The sequence below is a fragment of the Thunnus maccoyii genome, chromosome 19 (genome assembly GCF_910596095.1).
Source record: "Thunnus maccoyii chromosome 19, fThuMac1.1, whole genome shotgun sequence".
Classification (NCBI taxonomy): domain Eukaryota; kingdom Metazoa; phylum Chordata; class Actinopteri; order Scombriformes; family Scombridae; genus Thunnus; species Thunnus maccoyii.
This window is the reverse complement of record NC_056551.1, coordinates 168,772-188,199: the sequence shown is the minus strand read 5'-3', so window position 1 is coordinate 188,199 and position 19,428 is coordinate 168,772. Positions and strand designations below refer to the sequence as shown.

The 19,428-nt window shown below is 37.7% G+C and overlaps 1 protein-coding gene across 6 annotated transcripts in view; it reads left to right on the top strand.

Moving 5' to 3' along the window:
* Positions 1-19,428, top strand: part of pam (peptidylglycine alpha-amidating monooxygenase) — a 133,026-nt gene that overhangs the window by 79,873 nt on the left and 33,725 nt on the right. For 5 of the 6 annotated variants that reach the window (XM_042394361.1, XM_042394360.1, XM_042394359.1 and 2 more), the window contains one exon: positions 8,964-9,242. The exons of the other annotated variant lie outside the window; for it this stretch is intronic. In XM_042394361.1, the coding sequence (XP_042250295.1) occupies positions 8,964-9,242 (279 nt within the window). The remainder of the gene's footprint in view (positions 1-8,963; positions 9,243-19,428) is intronic. 6 annotated transcript variants of the gene reach the window in all.

The following is a 19,428-nucleotide window of genomic DNA, read 5'->3' as shown; positions in this document are numbered from 1 at the left end:
GCTTGGCTTTGTGAAGTCTGGCAGGGATCCAATATAATTTGAATTGTATTAGCCTTGTGCATGCCTCCCATGACATGTACTTCAAGTTACTTTGAATGTTGGCCCATTCCTGCTCTGAAAATACAATAATTTTTCACTAAGGATGGAGAGCTGCACTTCTGCAGTAACATAGAATAAAACATGGATACTTTGTGACCTTTCCTTAGCTGGAGAAGATAAGATCTGCACAAACTGAAACTGTCGCTGGAAGTGACTGTAAATGTAATTAAACTTTGGGACTACTATATCATCTTTATTATGTTGGCTCTATCTATATGTAGTTTAAATTGGTCTATCAAATGTTCAGTATTCAGAAGATCTGAAAGATTGTGTGGAAATAAAACAACAAGATATCGAATACCCTAGGCTGGCCACTTAATATGCCCTAATTCAAATACTTTTTTGGGACAGTAGGATGTTATGGGTATGGCCTCAGATTTGGACCAGCTTATCTTGTATCCAGACAGTTTGAAAAGTTAGTAAAAATGGACAGTAAAGATGAAATTCACATCTCTAGGCTCCTGACAAAATTTAAATAACATCTGCATAAAGTATCAATTTATATATTATAGGCCCTATACATATACCTTGGAAGTTACAGTCTGACTGAAAAGCCATGGCTAATGGCTCCAGGGCAAGAGCAAAGATAGCGAGGGAGGTGGGGTCATCCTGACGAGTGCCTCTCCTTAGTCTAAACTATGGAACTATGGGGAGATAAGTCTATTCATTCTCACAGCTGCAGTGGGTTCTTTATAAATCAGGTGCATCCAGCGACAGAAAACCTCCCCCCCCCCATCAAGGTGAGAGAGATTCAGGCTTGACTGCAGTCGGGTGACCACTATGTTTACCTACAGTGAAAATTAGACACATTTATGGCACAATTTTATTTTAACTATTCAACTACTTACCTACAATTATTTGCGCAACACAATCCAAATAGCAAATAGGCTATGGAATAGTCATTGTTATTGCTGTTACTAGTCAGCTAACATTGGTATAATTATAGTTACTTTAGTTAATGTCAGTTAACCTGTAGCTTCAGGCTGTTCCTCCCCTCCGTCTTCTCATATCAGCGAAGTCAGGTGCATGCGGCCATCCTCTCTGTTATTATATGGGAGGAATTTTAGATGCTAAAACCGGGCATGCTGTGATTGGGATGGACTCTGCCAACCTCTGACTCTTAGCGTGTTGTTAGAGAGACAACACGCTGAGAGTGAGGTAGGGGGCGACTTGTGACTTTTAACAGCTTGAAGCCAGGAATGTTAAATATTTCATGTCTGAAAAGGGCTTTAGACAGAGCAGGTACAGTATCAACAGAAACAGCATTACATTGGACTGTTGTGAGTGACCTGAGTCTGAGGGCATTGTTCTTACATCCCTCACCTCATTAGCTATTGGTAGTGAGTGAAATAACTTGACTATGGATACAAACAACTGAAAACAGCTTCCTTCAGATATATCTGGCCTTACCCTTAGGAAAAGAGTGAGGGTGTCCAGTTGTATTATTCCCTGCCCCAGTAATCACAGCAGACTTCTCTCTGTTGTATATAGTTTTTGTGAACAAGGATTTGTTATCATGTTAGGATCTTTTTAGTGGGGATGCACAAATCCATACAAAAATTGACATATGATGTTTCAATGTTCACAAGTTCATTAAGGCTGTTTACACCTGCGCTGAATATGTTCACATTTTTGCAGTCCACCATAATAGTGGAATTAAAACAGCAAATTTCACTGGAAGTTTACATTAATATCATAATTAGAAATTGCAACACAAATACAAAAAAATGACATCGAGATAACATAGATAATATTGAAATATATAAAAATACAGCCAATAAAACTTATAAAAAAAGATACATTATTCTTAGGGCCCTATTTTAACAATCTGAAGCGCATGGTCTGAAGCGCGTGGCGCAATTGCATTGAGGGTGTGTCCAAATCCACTTTTGCTATTTTAACAGCGGAAAAATTGTCGCTGCAGCAGGTGCATGGTTCAAAGGGGTTGTCCATAGTCTCCTAATTAATCATGGGTGTGTTTTCGGTGTAACATGCAATAAACCAATCACAGTGTCATCTCCCATTCCCTTTAAGAGCAAGGTGCACTTGCACCTTGGCAGACTGTTATTATGACGATGCATTTGCCAAGTAGTAAGAAGGAGCGCTTCTCTGCAGAGGAAACGGATCTGCTTGTGTGCAAAGTGAAAGCGCACGATCCATAACGAGCACACTGCTGCTCCCGGACCCTCCCGTGGTCAGCCCCAGACCACCAGATTAAGGTCCTGTTCATTAATTTGTTGCCAATTAATCATCGTTTGATTTTTGAAAAGGTTTATTCTCTTAAATTACAGCTTTGGTTTCTTTAAAATCATTTTGTTCAGTAATGGAGTAACAGGTCAAATCAGCAGGGTTTTAATTGCTGAAAGTATGGAAAACTGATTACTGTACTCTCAAAAATGTTAAAGAATATTTGTTAAATATTGTTCAAAAATTAAATCATTAATTTTAATCATGTAAAGAATCATTTACACAGTTATCAGGACTTGATCAGCTCTCCAAGGTGCTGATCCTGCTGCTGGCAGAAGCTAGAAGATGGGCAGATTTATTTCCTTCTCTAGTTTAATCATTGTTTTCACCTCATTTATTTCCTCATGTGTTCCTCATGTTATCATGTATTAATGTAGCAGGAAAGTCGATCTGTGTTTGATCCATTGTTGTTTACTGTTTAAATACCTACGTGTATTGCCATGATTTGGTCAAATAATTAAACAATTTAATCCATCAATTACTGCAATTAGTTAATTCTGATAAATAGTATGACTAAACATTATGACATGTATATTTTTAAATATATTAATATACATAATAATAATCTTTCACATTGTAATCCTTTTATTTGTTATCTTTTGCATGTTTGTGCGCTGCTACACACAGGACATGTGTGTAACAAGCAGAGTGCATGGGTGTTTTGTAGGCGCATCTTGATAATGCGCCCTTAAAATAACAGAAACACTGCGCCATTGACTTTAGACCAGTTTTTTGTTGGTCAATAGCTCTCTGCTTCCTCAAGATAGCAATGCGCCAACAATGCGCCTGACCACACCTTACTTTAAGACTGACACACCCATGGGCGCAAGTGCCATTGCTATTTTAACAACGTGGGCGCTGGACGGGAAAATGACAACTGCGTCGATCTTAAAATAGCAAAGCTGCGCTTAGCGCCGCTCTGCACCTGGCGTAAGATAGGGCCCTTAAAGTCATGAGCCTTGCCAGTTGTAGTCAGCATTAATTCATGTTCATGCAACAAAAGATTCCAATTTTTACCAGTTTATCACCAAGTGTAATAAAGTATAAGTTTTGAAAACTAGAACTTCTCAAACCATTCCAGTGGACACATCCATTTTTCTGCTCTTCATCCGCACTCACCATTTTAAGCCTACAGGGGGTTAATTGATAGTCAAAGATTTTGACTGGAATAGACATTTTTCAAATTTGCATAACAAAAGCAGCTTTTCAAGTGGAGCAGTTCTTTTGTTATTCTTGCTGAGCTGTGTTGCACATCTAGGCCTTACAAATACAAATATGTATGCTGTCTTTTTGCATCTCTACCAGAGAGAGACAACACAATTGATAAAGAGGTACTCCACCGTTTTTCCCGTATCAGCTTGTTTCCGGGTGTTGTAGAGTACTATTGCATATGTGAAAAAGGTTGTATAAAGCTTTTTGTTGCTCCAGAGGGAGCGGTGTGAAAGCTGATAAATTGCCTTAAGTGATTTCACTTGAGTCGGCATTGGGGTCGGGCTTGGTTTGGGCTGCTGCTTTACATTACAGTAATGTTATTGTAGCTTGATAGTTTGGTTAGCTTGACTGCTTATAAAGGCTGCTCAATTATGGCAAAAATCATAATCACGATTATTTTGGTTAATATCATGATTATTTAACACGATCACTCACTGACTCATGGAACAGAAATGCTTCCATTTTATGAAATGTATCAATCCACGCAGACTCCGAGACATGTGCGAGTGACATGCATCTCACAAAGACCCCTCGCCTTCTTTAAGCTCCCAGTCTATTTCTGTCACATTTAGTGAAGCGTAATCTGCACAGACAGCTGTATAAATCACACAAATATTCCGCTGTATATGTGTTTTGAACTTATTAATTGTATTTATGTTGATTGATCAAGGCTCCCAGTCTGTCTGTGAGCTGCCTGTTTCACCACAGGCAGATTCCCCTCACTTGCTATGGTGGGCGTGGAAATAAAATCAATGATGCAGTAAATACAAACACTATTGATTTCTTCCTGTGGAGCCGACATGAAAACTATTTCGGTTCAGTAAATTTCTGCTGTCAGTCAGCCTGGTGAAAGCAGTTTGTCCGGCTGCTGTCCTCTCAGCTCCCCTGGAGCTGCGGCTGACAGACGGCCAGTTCTGTGGAAAGAGACGCTGAACGTAGGTTGGAGTTGGTGTATATTGAATGGATAGAGCGCATTTATGAGCTGCTCACATCTCGCTTACTATGTGGATTCGCAGTGAGAGTGAGTTTGGGCTTTTAGGGAGAGTTGAAAGCGCACCGTTGTAACAGAAAAGGGTGCGTGGATTTCTGATAACGCAAGACAAAACGAGAGCATCATTGCAAAATGGAACAAAGTATGATAATCGTTTTATCTTGATTATCTTGTTTTCATAATCGTTGGAAGCCAAAATCATACTTCAAAATAAAATTCAATCAATCACCCAGCCCTACTGCTTATGTATTCCAATTACTGTACACACAATTACTGTAATTAACACCATGCCAGTTAAAGTTCTTCATGCTCTGTCAGATTTTTAAAAGAAAGGCTTTTTACATTTCCAGAGTGAGGGAATCAGGAAAGAGGAGAGAGAAGTGAGGAAGAATTGTGGGATATAATGGTGTTGAAAGAAAAACAAGGAGAAAGTAAAGAACTGATTCAAGAAGGTTCAAGATTAATTTATTGTCATTTTAAAACACAAGATTGTACAATGAAATGTCGTTTGTAGTCCCTTAGTGCTACTCACAAAAACAGAAATTATATAAATGGATGGTACAACAGCGGATACTTCTGTATCTCTTGCCAGATAGCAGCAGGGTGAACAGGCTGTGGTTTGGGTGGGTATCGCCTTTTAGTATCCTTTGTGCTCTATGCAGACTCTTCACCTCACTGATATCATTGAGGCTTGGTAGTGATGGGTACTGATGATGTTCTGGGCAGTTTCAGTCACCCGCTGCAGAGCCATCCTGTCTTGGGCCATGCACATCCCATGCCATTTTGTGATGTTTCTAGTCAGGATGCTTTCTATTGCTCCTCTGTAAAAGTTAACAAGAACTTGAGATGAGAATTTTGCCGTCTTAAGGGTGGAGATGTGTGATGTCCATGACAGGTTCTTTGGAGGTTGGAGGTTCCAGGAACTTAAAACTTTTCACCTGCTCCACTGATGTAGACTGGAGTATGTGTTTTTGCCCCCTTTTTTTATAAAATCAACAATCGGCTCCTTGGTTTTGTTAACATTGAGCAGTAGGGGAGACCAGTGACAGTTGTAACATGGGACGGTTGTAACACCCTGAATTCCACCAATCAGAAACAAGCTACAGTGATTACGCCCATTCTACACATGCTCAGTCAGATTGTCTTCTTGCTTACAAAAAAGGAGCCACGTTTGAAACTCCCAGACAAAGTTGCCAGCAAAAGTGTTTTTTTGAGGTAAAAATTTAACTTTTCCATCAGATGTATTTTTTTGGATATTGTCCTGAGATCAAATGTCTAGGAATCCAAATAAGTATTATTAGAATCACTGTTTTGTAAGCTAAAAATAGAAATGGCTAACATGTGTCAAACTAGCAGTCAAGCTAGTTAACATGAGGTGAAAGAATGGCTGGTGATACTGGGACGGCGTAATGCCTTGTTACAACTGTCTCTAAACCAAGTTTTATTTATAAAAGGCTTACATAAACTGGATGGATGGATGGATGGATGGGTGGATGGATGGATGGATGGATAGATAGATAGATAGCAAATTAAATGTAAAATGTCATAAAATTACATGCTAAGTTAATAATAATTAGTTGCATGCTAATAGTGGAAACACGTGTTTGCTTACAGAAGGCTAAATATCAGAAAGAGGAAGACAGACAGGGGAGTCCCACTTCCTTTGCTGGAGAGGGCTTCAGATGGCATAAAACAGTCAGGAAAGTGGCCAAATCATATGGCATTTGCCATGTGACCCTGTACTGAATGTTGACTTAAACTAATCCATTTTGATTTCATGTTTAAACCTTTTTGAGGATGTGTGTTCTACCCATTAAATAATTTTCTTGCATTATAATTTGATGGCTTCCCCTCTTTTTTGTCATGTAGTGTGAAAAAAGGCCTTCATTATTTTAAAAAAAGAAGTGAATAGTCACAATAACATGAATGCTAAATAATCTTTTTCGTTCCGAGTATTTGATTGATTAATTATGTATATTTTTGACATGTTACAACTGTCCCTGGCATGTGTTACAACTGTCCCAGTGTACAGGAACAGTTGTAACAGTGGAGTGTATTTAAATCAATTTTGCAACCTGTACAGATTTCATAAAACCACTTAAATACATTGTTTCACTAGTTGACACATTGAATGCAAATGGACAGTTCCAGTGTAAATGGTTTTTGATTTATCAGGAAAATTGCAAAAATTGTTACCAATGTCCCTGGTCTCCCCTAGATTGCTCTCTGTGCACCATTCTGCTAGATTGTTGATTTCCTCCCAATACGAACTCTCACCTTTGTTTGATATCCGGCCAATGACGGTGATGTCATCCGCAAACTTCACAAGAGAGTTCTCACCATGTCGGGGGTTGCAGTCATGGCTGTACAGCGTGAATAGGAGGGGGCTGAGCACACAACCCTGGGGGGCTCTGTAGTTGAGCACTAGGGTGGAAGAAGTGTGACCACCAATCCAAACTGTCTGGGGTCTGTTTGTGAGGAAGTCCAATATCCAGTTGCTGAGTGTGGCCCAGAGTGCCTAGTTTTCCAATCACGGGGGACATTGTATTAAATGCTGAGCGGAAATCAGTTAACAGCATTCTGATGTAGGTGTTGTTATTTTCAAGGTGTGCGAAAACTGAGTGGAGGACAGTGGAGATGGCATCCTCTGTGGATCTATTGGTTCTGTATGCAAACTGGTGAGAGTCCAAGCTGTCTGGGATGTTGTCTTTGAGCTTGAGAACCAGTTTTTCAAAGCACATCACAATGGAAGTGAGTGCCACAGGGCAGTAGTCATTTAGACTAGACACAGACGCAGACTTTTTAGGTACAGGGATGATGGTACAGGTCGTCCACTAATCGGAAGATTGGCGGTTCGATTCCAGGTTCCTCCAGTCCACATGTTGAAGTGTCCTTGGGCAAGATACTGAACCCCAAATTGCTCCTGATGGCTGTGCCATGAGTGTATGAATGTGTGTGAATGATAAGTTCCCTCTGATGGGCATGTAAGGACCTTGCATGGAAGACTAGAAAGGCACTATACAAGTACAGTCCATTTACCATTTACCATTTGATGCCAGCTTCCTGACCAAAAGGCAGCTTTTTTGGCTCTGGATAGAGCCCTCACCTCTCCATTGATCCAGGCTCTCTGGTTGGGGAATGATTTTATTGTCTTTGTGATCACCACATCATCAACACATTTGCTAATGTATGATGTCACTGTTGTCCTCAAAATTGATGTGGTTCTCCTGGGTGGCGGCATCTCTGAACATGTGCCAGTCTGTGCACTCAAAACAGTCCTGTAGAGCTGCTATAGCTTCATCTGTCCACACTTTAACAGTTTTTACTGATGGTTTGACCCCTTTTATCAGCTGAGTGTAAGTAGGCAGGAGAAGCAGGGAAATATGGTCTGATAGACCAAAATGGGAACGAGGGCGAGCTTTGTAGCTACCAGAAATGTTTGTATAAAAATGGTCCGGGGTATTGCTTCCCCTGGTGGGGATGTGGACATGTTGGTGGAATTGAGGTAAAACAGTCTGTTTGATTAAAATCACCAGCTACAATAAAAATACCATCTGGTTGTTTTGTCATGTGAATGCTGATGACCTCATGCAATTCCTCCAGTGCATTTTTTAAATTTTCATCTGGAGGAATGTAAACAGCAACTACAAACACACTGTTGATGTGGTTGACATCTTAACATTAAAAACTCATTATAAACTCGACATCATTTTGTATGTTGACACTGTTTCGATGCTTTCAACTGTTTGTTTGTCAGAATTCTACATTCTGCATTTACAAACAAAATGAAAAAAGTCAATTACAGTCATTTTCACTTGGACAAGTGACTTTTGTGCCTGGACAAGTGAAAGGTAAATTTACTTGTGTGAAGGACAAGTGCCTCAAAAAGTGTCAAGCCCTGCACAATATGTGTATGTAGGTCAGAGTTTAATCGTACAAGATCATATGAGTCTTTTAAAAAAATATTAATGTCTCCTTTCGACTGACTGTAACTTAGCAGGGAAATGGAAGAGATTACAGTATATATAGCAGGTTTTATTGTGTGTAAAATAGCTTATACACTGCCCTAGATTTAATTCCATGACTTTCTATTCTAGTCTATTTTTCTTTCTATTGTTTCCCGCTGGCTGACATCTTTCCTTCTCTAGAGTCAGCTTTTCACTGTCCCAACAGAATCTATCCAAATCTCTACTCCTAACCCACTTTTCTGTAGAGGAAAAGTGTCTTTTCCACTACTGGCTATGTAGTAGACAATAAATATTGTACTTTATCATTTCAACTTTACTGTCCCAGTGACATAATATATCTGCCTTCCTAACAATACAACTACATTTGCCCTGTTTAGTAACACAAAGCTTAGTTTCCTTTTCCTTTGTTTCCATTCTTTCCTGTCCTTCTCTGTCTGTCTGTGCAGGTGACCTCTATTCTCTTATGTCCAAGCTGCTAGGACAAGAGAGCAAGGACATAGTTCACATTCATAAATACAACCCCAGCGAGATGAAGAGAGTGAAGGCTGAGTTGGTGACTCAGATTCATAGCTCAATGCAAGAGAAAGACCTGGGCTCTCCCAGTGCCAGACTAGCCTTCCAAATAAGGAAGAATCCTGTTTTGGTGAGGGACAGAGTCCACAAATTCCATCAGCTTGAAGCTACAGTCAAGCCGCCAAGAAGCAAGCTGCTATCTGAAGGACAAGGTGGGTCCAGGATGCTATATTATTGTAATCACTGATGCTGAAAAATAACCCTTTGTTTTTGTCTTTTGGACACCCCTTCAGTTTTGCAGAATAGTCGTGCTATGAAATTACTATATTATTTATATTTTTTGCCCAAGATCTGCGATCTGTGTTATCTATCACATTATCACACTAAAGTTATATTTGTAAGTCTTTTAGTCATTAAAAATTAAAAAGTCATTAAAAAATCATTAAGTCAATTAAAGATAAATATATGAAATAGTATGTATACCTTACTGTTTAAGCAGGACTCTACTGTGAGAGAAAAAATCTTAAGTTTCTCCATTATTTTTTCTCCCTGGCTGTTGCATCCTTTATTTCCCCCTCAATTCTGCCTCCTCTCTCCTCATCTTTTCCTTCAATGTCTGGAAAATTCAAAGATACCTCCCTTTTAAAAATCTGACAGTGCACAAAGCTCTACTTGAACTTGCAGAGTGTTATTACAGTGACAGATGATTAACAATATAATATTGTATTTCAGGCTAACTGTAAGGACCATACCATTGGTTTTCTATGTTTAAGCCAAATAATGGCTATCTGCTTACACTTTCTGTTAGTCCCAAAACATGAAGCCATATTGTAACTTTTGTAATATTTTGCTGAATTCTTTAAATTTTCAAAATGAAATGTTCAGGTGATACACCCACCTTAAAATTCATCGCTTCGCCCATCAAAGCACATGTCCACATTTATAACTCATGGTAATTAGGATTTTTCTTGTAAATTAGGAACACCATACTAATGCTGAACAGGTTCTCTATTGCTCTCAAAACAGCCTGAATTCTTCATGTCATGGATTTCACCAGATGGTGGAAACATTCCTTTCAGATTCAGATCCATGTTGACATGATTGCATTACATAATTTCTGCAGATTTGTCAACATACTACAACATATCACCACTTCACAACATAGTTTTCTCTATGTTGGGAGGTACAGTCATGGGTTCACAGGGTGAACAAGAGGGGACTGAACACACAGCCCTGGGGGGCTCCAGTGTTTAGCAGTAGAGTAGAGGAGGTGTGACCACCAATCTGAACAGTTTTCTGTGAATCTGTTGGCTCAGAATGCAAACTGGTGAGGGTGCAGGCTGTTTGGGATGTTGTCTTTGATGTGCAAGGGAACTTGTTTCACAAATCACTTCTTAAGAACGGGAGTGAATGCCACAGGGCAGTAGTCATTAAGACTTGACACTGCAGACTTTTTAGGCCCAGGGATGATGGCGTCTGTGTTGAATCAGGTGAGAACACTCTCTTGTGACAGTGATCTGTTAAAAATGCCAGTAATGACATCAGCTAGCTGGTAGGCACATGTTCTCAGTACACAGCCAGTGATGTTATCAGACCTAGCAGCTTTACTCACATTCGCCCTCAGCAGGGTTTTTCTCATATCTGTTGTGGACAGTGAGAGTGGCTGGTCCTCCGGAGGCAGGGCAGATTTGGCAGCTCTCTTTTTGTTGAGGAGATGAGATCAAAGTGAGCAAAGATCTTAAGCTAATCGGTTGGGAGTAGGCTGGCAGGAAAAGCTGAGAGATGTAGTCTCATTGTCCAATATGGGGGCAGGGGAGGGCTTTGTAGCTGCTAGGAATGTTTGTGTAAACATGGTCCAGGGTATTGTTTCCCCTGGTGGGGGTGAGGACATGCTGGTGAAATTTAGGTCAAACACCTCTGAGGTCTGTTTGGTTAAAATGCCCAGCTACAATAAGGATACCGTCCATTTTTTGAACTGTATGATGGCATCATACAGTTCTTGCATTGCACATTTTGAATTTGCTTCTGGGGGATGTAAACAGCAGTAATGAAATCAGTGGTAAATCCTTGTCTTCTGTAGGCAGGGAACGCAGTCTGTTCATCAAGTGCAATGGCTTGATCCAGTATGCTGTGATGGACCCAGGCCTCTGTAAAGATGAGGGCACAGCAGTCTCTGATTTCCTGTCACTGGGTCAGTTTGAACCTTATTTTGTCCATTTTATTTTTCAGCAACCAGACATTGGCCAGAAGTAAACTGGGCAGTTGGGTGGTCAGAGTTAGCTTAGTGTAGCTCTTAGCCCAGCTCTCTTCCCCCACCTCCTGGGATGGTTGCACTGCTTGTGATGGTATTTAGTCTGGCAGATCTGGCTAGGTGTGTCCGGGACATGAAGGCTTGGACAGTAGATGATATGGGCAGTGATCGTCTCTAGGTCCGTCACACTTAATTCAATCCCTGTGTTTCCATTTCCAATGTTGATGGGTGTTGATCTATCATAGGTATAATGTGCTTTGGTATTGGTAACAGCAAAATAAAGTACCAACAATAACAAATTTGTCGCGAAGTTTGAGGGAGCTGCTGGTTGCTGCGTCTACATGCACCACCATCTGTCTTTGTTTATTTTTTTATTTGGTTAAAAATTCAATAAATAAATGAACACAATGCTGTTTACAGTCTGGTAACTCAGTCTTCCCCTTGGAAACAGCTGATGTCTGTTTGCTCTTGCGTCAGTGCAGAGGGTTTGCTTGTTTTAATGGGGGATTTGGTAGAGTTGCATTATGTTCACATGTGGGTACAATGGTCAGCTGTGGCTCAGGAGGTAGAGCAGGTTGTCCACGAATTGCAGGGTTGACAGTTTGATCCCTGGCTTCTGTCTGGTAATCTAAGTGTCCTTGGAAAAGAAACTAGACTCCAAATTGTTCCAATAGACAGGCCAGCACTTTGCATTGTAGCTTGCCATCATCTGAATGTGAGTGTGAGTGAGATTGAATGTATGAGTGAATTGGTGAATGAGAGGCAAATTGTAATTCCAGTCCAATAAAGCTGATTCTCGGCTCTTACTTGGCACTTTAGAATATTACATTATTGTTTTTAAGCCATACCTGTGTAGCTTTGGTTTTACTTTTATGGTTACTGTTTTCCTGGAAAATATATTTTCTCCAAAGTTGCAGCTGTTATTTGAATGCATTCATGTTACTCTCTATTTTCACAACCTTTTTGGGGCCTGCTGCGAAGTGACAGCCCCACTGTGCATTTCTGCCACTGTCAGGTTTTTTTTTTTAAATGCTTTATTGATTCACAAAATACAAACAAAAAAACAAAAGTCATACATTTCTGACAATAAATCAGCGTACAACTTAGACTTACCATTTCTAAACCCCTCCCAACCAATTTACAAATCTAAACCAACCCTATACCAATGCGCCCCTCAAACAATATCAGTCATAAACATCATTGCTATACTTTCATCTTATAGCATAGATAACATGCAGTGTTGATACTGTAGAACAGCACTAATAGAAAAAGAAGGAAACAATCATTAGCCTAGATAAAAAAAAGAAATGAAATGAAATTTTTTAAAAATGAAATAGAATAAACATGTTTTTTTTTTTTTTTTGTTTTGTTTTTTTTATATATATATATATTGACATTAATTACTATTCCACTGGCGCCCATGTTTTAGCGTAATCTGTCTCATTATTTTGTAGTCAGAAAGCTACCTTTTCCAATCTAATCATTTCTTCTGCTTCAGTGATCCATTCTTTCTGAGTTGTTGTATTTAAAGCAATCCAGTTATTCATGATTACATTTTTTGTGACCATACATACTGAAAGAAAGATATTTTTATTCTTTGAAGATACTCTGCAGAAGTTAGGCAAATCTCCCAATATATGTGATTGTGGTGTGAGTGGAATGACTATGTTAGTGTAGTTCATTGCTTTCTTTGTTATCCCAAACCAAAGATCTTTAATTTTATTGCAGTCCCACAACAAATGGAGCAGAGTTCCTTCCACAGTACCACATTTTATACACTTACTATCATCATTTATGCCCATGTTATATAGCTGTAATGGGGTGTAGTATAATCTATTAAGTATTTTAAATTGCCTTAGCTTGTTTTTTGTACAATGGAACAGCTGCCTTACAGTTTTCCATATATCATTCCTGCCTTAGCGGTTGATTTATTGAGGTAGCTGTGTTAATTCCAATGATCTTTGAGCATCATTTCAAGATGTTAAATGACACTTCAATTGGGCATTCCATGATTTCCTTTGGAAATAGTTACATAACATATAGACATTTCATGTCAATGCATAAGCTTTGTGACATATTTTCTTCTATGTATTTCCGATCTTTGCTTACAGAGGGATCAAATAATTCACTAAAAGGATAGATAGTAGTGAAAAAAGTTGGGTAGCTGTAGTCCACCTTTCTTGAATGAATTAGACATCCTTAAATATGAACATTTGGCCTTTTTACCATGCCATATAAAGGTTGAGATTGTTTTATGCAAATGTTCAAACCAGGTTTTTTGTATTGTGACAGGTAACATCATTAGAGTGTAAGTGACAGTAGGACGAATATTCATCTTTACCATGTTCACACAACCCCACAGAGATATGGGAAGGTTTGACCATCAATCTGTTGATTTGTGTGAGATTTATATCACATGTTTGATAGCTATTTGTTGTAATTCGTAATCCTAAATATATTAGCTCTGTTGGTTTCCATTTAATTTTTGTATTTTGCACAAGTGATATTGCAGTGTTTGTTTAGAGGACATAGCTCATTTTCCCCATTTTACTTTGTATCCTGAAAGTGAGCCATATTGAGTGATAATCTGATTGATATAACAAAGTGAGGACTGACTCATTGACTTCCAATTTTTATGCCTTTAACATTCTTTTCAAATCTTATTTTCTCAGCTAATGTTTCAATGATTAGATTTAATAAAAGTCCTAAAGCTGGACATCCCTGTTTAGCTCCTCAACATAAAATGAAAGGTTTTGAAATGACATCATTAGTTCTTATTGAAGCCGTGGGCTTTGAGTAGATCATCTTAATCCACTGCATAAAATTGTTACCAAACCCGTATTTCTACAGGGAACTGAACATAAATAGGCTATTCAGTTCGAGCAAAGGCTTTTTCAGCATCTAAAGTAAACAGTGCTGCCAGGTGAAGGAGCTTTTTTGCATAATGAATGATATTGAATGATCTCATTGTGTTGTCAGATGTGTTGTCATGATTTTTCATGAAGCCAGTTTGGTCAGTGTGTATCAGCTTTCCGATTACCTGAACTAATCAGGCTGCAAGAATTTTGGCCAACATTTTATAATGCAAATTTGCTAATGATATTGGACGATAGTTACTACAAATTAAAGTGTCTTTATCTTTTTTATGAATTACAGTAATGTGAATAATGAAACGTAAGTGGAAAACTACCATTGTTGAAAGATGTTTGAAAAGCCTGCACAAGTAGAGGGGATAGGTCCTCGCAAAACCCATGGTGGAATTCTGCATTATAACCATCAGGCCCTGGAGATTTGTTCTTAGAAAATGAGTTAATGGCTTTATTTATGTCAAATAGAGTTATTGGCTCTTCCAATGCATTTTTTAAGCAGGGGAGATAAATATTCTTTAAGAATTCCTGTGGTAGATTTTCATAAAAGTCAGTAAAGGTCTTATTTATTTGATCTGGATCAGCGGTAGTTGAGTTATTTGGTAATCTAATACAAGATATGGTATTTTTAGTCACCGGTTTTTTAAGTCTTGAAGCTGGCAACTTTCCTGCCTTCTCCCCACATTCATGATAATTTACTTTTGATCTTTTTAGTTTATATTCAATTTGTTCCTCATAATGTCATCATATTTCATTTTTAGCTTACACAGTTCAGTTCATATTCCATCCTTATATTCATTTGACAGTGAATTTTGTAACAGCTTGATTTCTGTTAATCTGTTTTCTTCTAGGTGCTGCTTTTTATTCTTTAGGCTACTTATGTTGATTAATTCCTCTCTAAGGCAACATTTTAAAGCTTCCCATATCACTTACACTTTGGGTCTTTTTGGCCAAGTTGATAGTTGAGATCTGGGAATGGAGCAACATGCAAAAAGTCAGACTGTTGTTCCTTGATATCTACAGGGCCCAGACCATCTTTATGAAAAGATTCACCCTTACCTTTCAGTGCTATCTAAGCTGAAAAATCGTCCATTAAACAAATAGTGCAGTACCAGTGAGTTAAAAAAGGCAACCAAAAAGGCAGCAATACAAATGTATATGAACAAATTCAGGCTTATTTGGTCCTCCAAGACATGCAAATTAGCCTTCTACCTTCAAAACATTGATATACCTTTTGTAAATGACTAATTAATGCTATGATAACATTACAAATATGTTGTAAGTCTCCTATAATTTTTTAATTAATTATGAAATATTCATGAACAAATCATTAGTAATAATAATAACACATTTAATATGTACCACACTTTTCATTCATCGTGAAACTCAAAGTGCTATAGTCTTAATAACATAGATGATTAATGATTCATTGATATATTATGAATCACTTCTGAGCCGTTCAAAACAATTATAAGAAATTATGTTATGATATTATATGAACAAAGCACTGTCTAATAATTCATAGATAATTTGTTTTTATGTGGATAAACATTTACAGATTATTTACAGTCAGGGCAAATACAAAGACCTACCACCACAGAAATTTTCAATTCCCAGCTTTCCTGTGTTTTCAGTATTGGCCAGGTGCTTCGTAGAACACAAGTGGCTGTGTTTGTGAGTCTAATGGAGTGGAATAATTTGAACCTGTACGTATTGTGACTTGCCACTATAGCTCCTCATGCAGGTGAACAGTAACCTGTAACAAAGGCTTATGCATATACACAAAACATTGTAAAAAGTGTTACTTTGTTAAAATAAATAAATAAAATTTTAAGAATTAAAAAATGAGGCAATATCTTGCAAGTAAAGAAAAGCAAAAAAGAGGAAAATTAGTTTAACTTTATTAAAGTAAACATGAATATCAATATTTTAATATTTTTACCAACTCTTATTTTTATAGTATAATGTCAAATCTACTTTGAATAATTAGTAAGCATTAGTAAGTTTAATAACCAAATTAGCTCATTCTTGACAGTATCATTGCTTTCTTGTAACACAGCAGTTTAAATTTAACATTGTTTAGACTTTAACATGGAAAGACAATATAAACCAAAACAGAGGTCAACAATTCTGACACATTACTACAAACAGACCTGATGTTCCCTCCACAAAAAATACATTTTGACCCTGCAATGTGTTTAGTTGCCAGTAATCAGCTTCCAAAATGACAAACATACAATTTTAAAGTGCTGCTAAATGTCTCATTTATAAAAAAAAGTCCACTCAAACTAGAACTTCAAAAAGCTCCACACATACTGGAACACACAAAAAGCTGTGCACAAGCCATGTCAGGCCAACAGCCATGTTTGATTATGTGAGTCAAGATCATGTAGGCAGATTTTAGCCTCAATAATTTGAGTCTCATAAAGTCTTTGAAAGACTTGAAAAGTTTGGAAAGGATATTTCGGACTGAAGGTGTAAGGCCTGGGAAACACTGCCTACCTCTACTTGAGTAGTGCGTGTGTGTTGCTGAACTGCTGCGGCCTGACACATGCGGTGTCCATGTAGAGAGCGTTGCTGCTGGGGCATTGCTACTACCAGCCCTATCTTTCTACATAGAGTTTGACTTTGATAATTGCCATCAAAAATAGAATGTTTCATATAATTTCATTATAAATTTCATTTATCTTTAGTTTAGCCAGAAAAAGGTTAAGAAGTGTGTTCTCAATTGTGAAAAATAAATGTGAGGTGAAAGCGGCTTTCTTTCTGACAAGCTTGGTGGTGTCTGGTTGGGGCTACTTCAGTGTCAGCCACATACACTCCTCACGCAGGACAGGTTTTTTTTTTTTAATTGATTATATTGTTCCCTCTAAAAACACACAAATAGACAACTATTAGAACAATACACTGTCACAATTTTTAATAAAAGTACAAATACACAGTGAGTTGATTCAGATGAATAAACTAGAAAATTAATAGATTTTTATCTGACATATGAGCAGGAGAAAGATGAAAACCACATGGGGAAAGGTGCGGACAGACTTTAGGTGGATTTCAGACTGAGCTGCAGCAGTCCAACATGGCGCTATGGCTGTTCAGACTGAAGCTGCAGCAGTCCAACATGGCGCTATGGCTGTTCAGACTGAAGCCTGAGCATGTGGGAGACATGAACATCTTCCTGGTCCTCTCTGACTAAAGAGTACAAATGTCCCCCTCCTCAGTCACTTTAATCAACCAAAATCTTGTGCTATTTCATCATACTGATGTAGCTTTAAAGGTTCTCTATGTAGGAATCAGAAATTCCTTCTCATTAGTGACATCTGTGGCTGTTAAATGAGCTGTAGTCAACTCCTCGTGCTTGCGCTTGCGGGGCGAGACTATTGCAGGAGATGTCTTTTTCTTGGCTTGCACTTCTCATAATTGCATAAAAGATCTCAAACGTTGTGTTTTGCACCGTGTTTTAGCAAAGCATCTCTCACTCTCAGTCAGTCAGCCCCTCTCCCTGCTGTATGTACGTGTGCTCGCTCACACAGAGGCTCCTGCTGCGCTGTGGCCGCTGGCTGGTGAGAGCCAATCCTCACCGCCCAACTCACAGAAATATGCGTTAATCAAAGTTATCAATAGCTATTGCTGCTTTCCCTCCACGTTATGCCTGCAGGTGCATCCTGTAGTGTTACCTCTACACCGATGGCTAAAACTCAAATTTAAACATTGAATAAGAGGAGCCTACTTATGTGTCTTTAGTAGAATATTAATAGAATAATAGAATATATTAGTAGAATAATTCCTGGGAGACTCCATACACAACCGACCCCAACAAAAAATCAGCAGCACCAGCATAAGAAGTTCAAACCGGTTCTGTTGAAGCAGGGCAGGTCATTATGAACTTTTGATATAAGCACCAATTGAGTTATTGGACTCATAGACTGTATATTAAGACTCAACTTACTACAAAGTTTTCTAAATCTCAGTTTTGTAACACCTGTTACAAAGGACATGTGAATGTATAAACTAAAGTTTTACCATTCATGTGCAAAGCTTTATGTAGACTATTAAGTTGGAAAGCAATCTACAGCTAAAGGATGTTAATATAATATAATAATATAATAACTTAATTACTTAATTGCTTTGAATGGCTCACAAGTGATTCATAATAAGCTATAGCAACAAATCATTAATTAATCATCTACTAATGATTTGTTCTGAACATTTTTCATAATTAATAATTTATAGATAACTTACAACATATCTGTGATATGTTAACATGGCATTAATTCATCATTTACAGAGGTATATTGATTTGTTCATGATTATTTCATCATTAACTAATGTCTTATAAATGACTGGATAAATTTCTACTGATCATTATTATAAAGTGTTACCCAATTTTTCTGTTGCCCTCATTTTTTGTGTAGATATCTGCCCATTTTGTACTTACAAACTTTACCCTTGTGTTTTGTGGCTATTGGCTTTACTTTCTCATTGTTTGAAGCCCCACATACATCCGTACAATTTTTTTTTCTTTATAAATGCATTTCCTTTTAAAATCCAATATGTAGAAAAGTACCCAAACCACAGTACCACAACCTGGGCTTCCACATTTGATGAAGTTGCTACCTATGTTTGAGGTCAGGCTCTAAACTCTTTGTTAGACCTCTTAGATTATAGATTTTACTAGATTTTTATTTGCATAAAGGATACAATAAAAATATTACAAGTAAAAAGTTATATTAAATTGTGCAGGAGAGGAAGGGAGCCCAAGAGCTTATACAAAGTTCTCCCCCCCTTTTCAACAAGTCATAAAAACATACTGAGTCATAAAACAATATAACATCAAATAGACAAAGAAACCTTTATAGCAAAGAACAAGAGAAAAAGAAAAAAATAATCAAAACAGAAATTTGAACACTTTAAACGTGCAAGAAGTGTAATACATACCCAGTCACACAAAATTCTATTTAGATAAAAGATATTTTTTTAAATGTGTTTTTAATGTTATTAAAGAAGATGACGACTTCAAAGTTGTACTTAGTGAATTCCAGAGATGAGGACCTTTAAAGTTGATAAAAAATTGATGATTGGAAGTGCAACAATAAGTTAATCAAAAGTCCTTTGATCGCCTCATTGAATAAGAGTGAATTTCTGATGATAAAAGGAAAAAATTATTAAATATATCTGGAAAATTTTGCCCGTGATATATGAATTTGAACATAAACACACGTTAGAAGAGTATTTACAGAATAAATTGACAAATTTATTTATTTAAATTTCCTAAACAAA